We start from the raw sequence: 6,998 nt of genomic DNA, 5'->3' as shown, positions 1-6,998 counted from the left end.
TGGGTCCTTGAATTTCAGGGAAGGTCACCTCGTGCCCAGACCTTTACACAGTCTTGTAAGTAAAAATTCAACTGTAAACCACCTTCCCACCTTGTGTATAACACTTGAGTCCTAGCTGATTAAATTCATCCGGATTTGTCCTCCTTTAAAATGTTCCAAAACGACATGTTTTATTACAAATGATTATTTCCACCTAACGCTTAGGTCTATTTAATTTGGTTGCTTTATTCTGAAAAGTTACCAAGTAAGAAGGTCTGGGAAATGTTTGTGTGTCCATTGACCTGCTTCCCTGTTGTTTTGTGATAACTTGTGTTGACATTGTGCCAATTCTTTCTCAATGGCTCAACTGTTTAGCTGAAATCTCTTCACTAAATCGAAAGATAAGTGAGCACAATTGGCTTAATGTGTGTATGTGTGTGCACACGAGTGTGCACTTGTGTTTGGGGCAAGAGGAGGGGCCCAAGAAAAACATTTGCACAGGGGCCAATCGCAATTATGTTTCCCTGGAGGTTAATAGCAGACGATAAACAACGATAGTATTACTTAGTTCAGAAGTGTCCAAATTCTAAATAAAAAATGAATAAATCAGAGTAATTAAAACACTGCTCCTTAATCTGCTTAATAGTCATTCTATTTTTCTTGCAGAAATTATTAGCAAAAACATCGAAATAAGCCTCATATGCTTCTTTTTGTGAGAATAGGCACAAGCTTGTCAAATGCCATGGCGTGCCAAAACATAGAAAATGTTTGGCCCACGGGCCCCATATTGGACGGCTCAAGTTTAGATGTTTTGGCTTTTACTATACTTGCACTGTACAAACTAGTGATACATCAGTTATATTTTTCCTGGTAGTGTAGTTTTTTTTTCTTTTTAAGTCTCATTTCTGTTCATTCATCTGCAACAGACTGAGATCCAGTGATTTTGAGATATGCTGCCATTTTGTCTTATATTAATAATAGGCCTCAGCCTGTTAGCGCTCTTATGATGAAGATTTACACATACAGTGGACACATAACTCACCCTCTAGGCTTCCTCTGACATTTGACATTATATTAAATGGACCTTAATGGGTCACTATGCAGCTGGGAAAAGACACTATCTGCTTTTCTGTGGTGTTGTTTTGTTGCGTACATACAGAATCCTGTTTGGATGGATATGACGGTGTTAAACAGATTTGTATACATTTGATCAGTATTAATGTTCAGCGTCACGTTCAGCTTCTTCACAGTGATTTGTCAGACTTGGTGAAACAGTTTGCGCACACAGGAAGGATTACCAGAGACTTCAGCTGCCTCCCCTGCGTTGCGTACAGCTTTTCTCTCTTCGCTTCACTTACTTGTATCCTGAATTTTGATGACTCACGATAGCTGGCTGAAATCCCCCAGCTAGTGCCAAAGCACACACATAGGCAAGACATCATCACACAACACGCAGGAGCTTTAGCTGTTGTAATTGATAGTATCCAGGCTTTATACGTCTGTCTGTTGCAACAGCTCGCTGAGTGGCTTAGACTGAACCTGATGCGCTAATAGGGGATTAGGAGTTTTTGTCACTTCCTAAATCGGCCCAACTCAGAAACCCATTTGAGTGAGATTACCCCCCTCTGCCTACTGTAGCCCCTGCCTGCTAGAGAAAACACATGCACACCTTTTATGTATAAGGTTGTACTACAGTTTACACATGCAATATACAACAGTCAAATGTTTAATGAAATTTATAATGGCATTTTGGTACATGTCGCATAATCCAGGTCTTTTTTATATATATACTTTTTTTTTTTTTTTTTTTTTTAATTCTCAGACACAAAGTCTGATTCTTGTTTAGCACCTTTTGTAAAGAGACTAGTTTAAACTTATGAGTGTTGTCTTCTGTTTCAGTCGGCAGGTTAGAAGAACGAGAGCTGGAGCTCAAGAAGGAATACAACTCCCTCCATCAGCGACACACAGAAGTGAGTTAGAGAGGAAGGATGGAGGGAAGGAAGGAAGGAAGGAAGGGAGGAAATATCTCGGGGTTTGTGATCGATAAGTGACATTTGTGACTTGTTTCTTCTGGGTGTTTTGTTTTGACTTGTGCAGATGATCCAAAACTACATGGAGCATGTCGAAAGGATCAAAATGCAGCAGATTAGTGAGTCTTCAGATTTGAGCACGGGCGGCCGAGTCAGGTAAGATCACAGTTTGTGTCGCTACGATGCTGTATGTTCACGTCAAGCGTGATAGTAGACAAGTCCCTGCAAATCAAAACAAATGCACTGCACAGAGATGTTGTCCGTGTACTGGTCTTTGAAAAAAACAAACAAAAAAAAACCATGATTCACAGGATTTTTTTTCTTCTCATCCCTCAAGGAGAGAACGGCCTCTTTCTCTGGGGATCTTCCCATCAGCTGGTGGGGCATCTCTGCTAATTCCAGATCCCCAGACCAGAGCAGAGACGCCGGGCGCAGAGGGCTGGAGGTTCACTGACTCATCACAGCCACGGTCCAACACCAGCCTCAAGGTGTGTGTGTGTGTGTGTGTGTGTGTGTGTGTGTGTGTGTGTGTGTGTGTGTGTGTGTGTGTGTGTGTGTGTGTGTGTGTGTGTGTGTGTGTGTGTGTGTGTGTGTGTGTGTGTGTGTGTGTGGCATCGCCACGTCATTATTACTGTGTGACTTTTATTCAGAGGTTAAATTTGTGTCAGGTTCAGACTATATCAGCTTTATAACTTCCATAATGGGAGTTTGGTAATGAACATTATACGTCCAGTGTAACACAGTGAAAGACAAAAGGACCCTGAAACACACATCAGAAATTTCTGCTTCTTAAATTAAGTCCCTTTTTCCTGGCACCACTTAACCATCTGTATTTTTTTTTCCTCCCTATCTGCGGTACACATCCGGCCACATGTCAGATCCTGATTGTCCAGTCTAAATTGTGATTATCTGAAATAATCTGAATCCATTATTGTTCTATTTATTAAATGGGAAAAAAATGGCGCCACTTGTTTCCAGTTTAATATGAACTAGTCTCTGAAAACAGTCGCTGTTTTAATCGTACACAAACATAAAACATGGACAATGATATGATCACTATAATCCCATTTCCTGGACGAGTGTTCCCAGACGTTCTGCCCGAGCTACACGATAGAGGAGTTTGGGCTTTGAATCCATTTAAAAATAGAGAGTCTTTGATAAGGCTCCGGTGGGCTTGTTATGTGTATTTCAGGAGGCATCTGACAAGGCCACCTCTGTTCTCAGACTCTTCTTTAGCTGGTGATGAATATGCAAACGTCCTCTGGTGCAGCAGTCCAAGGAGATCATTGAACGTGTGACATGAATATTTGTAAAATGCAACATTTTCTTTTAGATGCAGGTAAAAGTCATTTCTTTTGACATGGGAATGTTGTGTTTTGTTATGTGGTGTTTATCCAGTGATTTTTATTCATGTTAAACTGCTGCACTTTAATCGATTCTTCTTTCAGCCGCAATTAAGCTGTTTTTCTTAATGCAAAGCTGTAATTGGTACTTTTTAGGCATGTGGGTTGTATTTGAATCTGTGGCAGTTCGGACCTGGAGGGTGACAACGTTATTTCATCCCGCTGCTGCGTTTTTGTTAAAACTGGGACATCAGCTCGGCAGCGCGGTGCATCATGGGAGTGATGCCGCTGTATGGCTGGCGGCCCGTCATTGAGGGAGAAAAAGGCTAGCTGGAATGTGATTGGATCTTATGTAATCAGAGCTACAGGACGGTTATTGTTGAGTCAGGGCCTTTCGAGCACGAGTGGCTTTGATAGGCAGACAGGCTGTTAAAGTTTAACCGAGATGTCATATTTATTTATGGCAGAGGGAGGTGTTGCAGCGGTGAGTGAAAAGGAACGGCAGGTTAATGACGTGCATATGCCCACATGCTCAACTGTGACCTAATCTCCATTCACAATATGAGTCAGATAAGCAAAACCATTTCATTGCCGCTGAAACTGGCATAATTATGTTTTCTAAATCATTGCATTTTATTTCATTTAAGAGGAGCACTTAAACAAATCCGAGCAGATACTTCATGTAGCTGGTTCAATGGAAATAACTTGAAGAGATTACATCATTTTGTTAGTATTCAATTTAGTTAGGGGAAAAGTTGAGACACAAAATATTTATTTGTAATTTTTATAACTAGTAATAGTAAAAATATTCAACTTTTGAGTGCAAATTTACGAATGCTAAGACTGACTTGAATTTCTGCAGTTCATATCACCATCGTAACATGAAAGTAGAGACCGACCGATACTTTATTTTGTGGGGCCAACGAGTATATTAAGGAGAATGAAATTCCGACATTGGTATAGTGGCCAATTTTCGGAATATAAATGTGTACATACTGTGTATACAGTCTATATGAATTTCTGCAGTTCATATCACCATCGTAACATGAAAGTAGAGACCGACCGATACTTTATTTTGTGGGGCCAACGAGTATATTAAGGAGAATGAAATTCCGACATTGGTATAGTGGCCAATTTTCGGAATATAAATGTGTACATACTGTGTATACAGTCTATATGAACGCATTTTTTTTTTCAGTTATTCCTCAAATACGTTTTACACGTGTGTCAAAGATGTATAACGGAGGCAGGATATTTTTCAGTCCTCACTGACATCAGTGCAGTGAAACAGTGAACATCCCTGGGAATTAAAAAATTATGAATAACTAATACAACAATTCCTAATTTACCCCAATCATATTTCTATGCACTTTGTTTTGTAAAAAGAAGGTTTTTATTTTGGCACATATTCTCAAACATATTTGATACGCCAATATCAGCAGATAAAAAAAAAACACAAAAAAAAACTGGCCAATATTTCGTCAGGCTCTACTCTGAAGGTATTGTAGCTGTAGGTTTAACTAAACAAGCAGTTTTGTACGGCTCCAACTTTTGTTTACTGTAAGAAAATAGTGAAAAATACCCTTCACTATTCCTTCCAGCAAAAGATGACATCCTCACACGCCTTATTTGGTCTGATCAGCAGATTAAAACCTAAACATGCTCAGTTTAGTGTCACATAAAAGCCTTAATCCCCCAAAAATGACTCATTACCAGCAAATAGTTTTACTTCTATCACGTGTTATTCGTCAATTAGATACAAGTACACAATATACAGAAACATTTTAACAATAAGAAAAGATTTAACATGATTCAAGATTTTTCTATAGCTCAGTCTACACTTTAAGCACACTCGCACACATACAGACAGGCTGACATGTATGTACGCACTTTTCCATTCACTTCACAGACATGCACACTTTGGAGTGTTTGCATTTCTGTTGAACTGCTTCTGCACATGTGAGCTTCATTCTTACTCTCCCCCCTCCGCCCCTCCAAGCAGTTGGACTTTGTCGACCCCCCAAAGGAAAGGGAGGGTAAGAGTGCGCAGGACTCTACTTGGGGGAATTCACTGGCAGACGACTGCAAGGTAGTTGGATGAGTGGCGGCTGGCGAGACTCCTGCGCTGGTTGTGGACACCACATTTTTTTATTTATTTTTATTTGCGCGTGTGTGTGGGCTTCAGTAGTTTCCTCCACTATGCTGTTTCATCTTTTCAAAAGCGCCGCCTCTCACTCTGTGCATTTTTAGACCCTCACTTCACAGACCACCTGTGCTGTGACGAGCTACATGCAACCATGTGCTGACTGAAGGCTATATTGGGATCTTTCAAAAATAATAGTGCACATTTTAAACTTGGTTAATTATTCATGTGACATAGCCAATAACAGCTTGATTGCATCTGGCCTCTAATTTGTTTTTCATTGCAGCATGAGTTTTAAATTGGACTTTGCTTTGTATTTTTCCTTCATTCATGTAGATCGTCAACATTTCTGATCACTCCTTGTACAATAACAGCATTATACATGTAAAGCTCACCTTCTGTCACGTACTGCTGTGGTTGTGTAACATTGGATTTCATTTTCAGTAGATGTATTATTTCAGTTTCTTCCAAAACAATGTTCAGTTTTTGGATCTTTTGTGGGTTTGTGTTGTGTTTTGTGTTAGAAGTAGACTGACAGTCCCCGATGTCGTCCTTTTCTGTTCAGTTGATGTTGTGTGAAGCCCTCCGCAGTCCGTGCAGTGCTGTGTGGACTTTACGTTTGTGTGTTTGTTCTGTGTTGCTTGAGTTGTTTCTTTACGTCTGATTAGAAATCTACCCTCAATCCACCCACAACTTTTCATGTTTCAAGGTTATTTCATTTGTATGTCATTCCCTTTGTTTTCTAGAGCTCCAATTTAAAAGAAAAAAAAAAGAAAAACCTAATTTCCTGTAGCTCAGTTTTTGTGTTAAAGGATTTTTTTTTCCTTTTTGTTTTCGTATGGAAAATAATAAGTTAGACAGAAGCTCTATATTTGAGGTAGATTTTCATAGATCAATTACTTTACACAATACAAAGAGAAATTGGACTCTTGTGTCTCCTGTTATTGTGTCTTCTTGATCTGTTCCCACCTCATGTTAGCCTCTTAGTTCATAAACTCTGTTGTTGTGTTGTTTCCTTTTACACTGTGTAGCCCAAGTACTCTTTGTTCTGTATGTTTTTTTTATTTTTTATTTTGGCACCAGTTTATTTAATGTGTTTTTTGTTTGTTTGTTTGTTTTTTCACCCTTTGAAAGGCCATCTGTAAATATATTATGCTGTAAATAAAAGTCTGTATTGATTACAGGATGAACTGTCAGACTTCACCGGCTCCAAGTCGGCCACGCCAATGTCCACCACCGCCTCGGACATTGAGAGGGGAGATGGGGATAGTAAGATCACAGAGGTGCAGGCTGCACCAGGGACCAAATCCATATCAGCAGGTAGGGTCAAATATTTTTATACTGTTATTTGGAGATTTACAGGAGATTTGATTTGGTAGATTTTGTGCCTTTTTCTTTTCTGTCAGTTTTTTTTGTTTGTTGCTTCAGTCTAAAAATACGTCCGATAATAAGACTTGTTTCTGATTTTTACCTGCATGTTCTTCCATTATTTGGTCATCTGTC

At 39.5% G+C, this 6,998-nt stretch overlaps 1 protein-coding gene across 8 annotated transcripts in view; it reads left to right on the top strand.

The window, feature by feature from the left end:
* spag9a (sperm associated antigen 9a) overlaps nucleotides 1-6,998 on the top strand; it is a 75,402-nt gene that overhangs the window by 5,186 nt on the left and 63,218 nt on the right. For 5 of the 8 annotated variants that reach the window (XM_069720813.1, XM_069720809.1, XM_069720811.1 and 2 more), the window contains exons 3-7: nucleotides 1,879-1,949; nucleotides 2,077-2,165; nucleotides 2,347-2,497; nucleotides 5,352-5,441; nucleotides 6,680-6,815. In XM_069720813.1, coding sequence (XP_069576914.1) covers nucleotides 1,879-1,949; nucleotides 2,077-2,165; nucleotides 2,347-2,497; nucleotides 5,352-5,441; nucleotides 6,680-6,815 — 537 coding nt within the window. The remainder of the gene's footprint in view (nucleotides 1-1,878; nucleotides 1,950-2,076; nucleotides 2,166-2,346; nucleotides 2,498-5,351; nucleotides 5,442-6,679; nucleotides 6,816-6,998) is intronic. The other 3 variants (XM_069720808.1, XM_069720807.1, XM_069720812.1) reach the window with 2 other exon arrangements.

This window comes from Brachyistius frenatus, unplaced genomic scaffold, assembly GCF_029030835.1.
Source record: "Brachyistius frenatus isolate BFR_SWC_R1_liver_20210118 unplaced genomic scaffold, ASM2903083v1 Contig_251, whole genome shotgun sequence".
Lineage (NCBI taxonomy): Eukaryota > Metazoa > Chordata > Actinopteri > Embiotocidae > Brachyistius > Brachyistius frenatus.
This window is presented reverse-complemented; position numbering and strand designations above follow the sequence as displayed.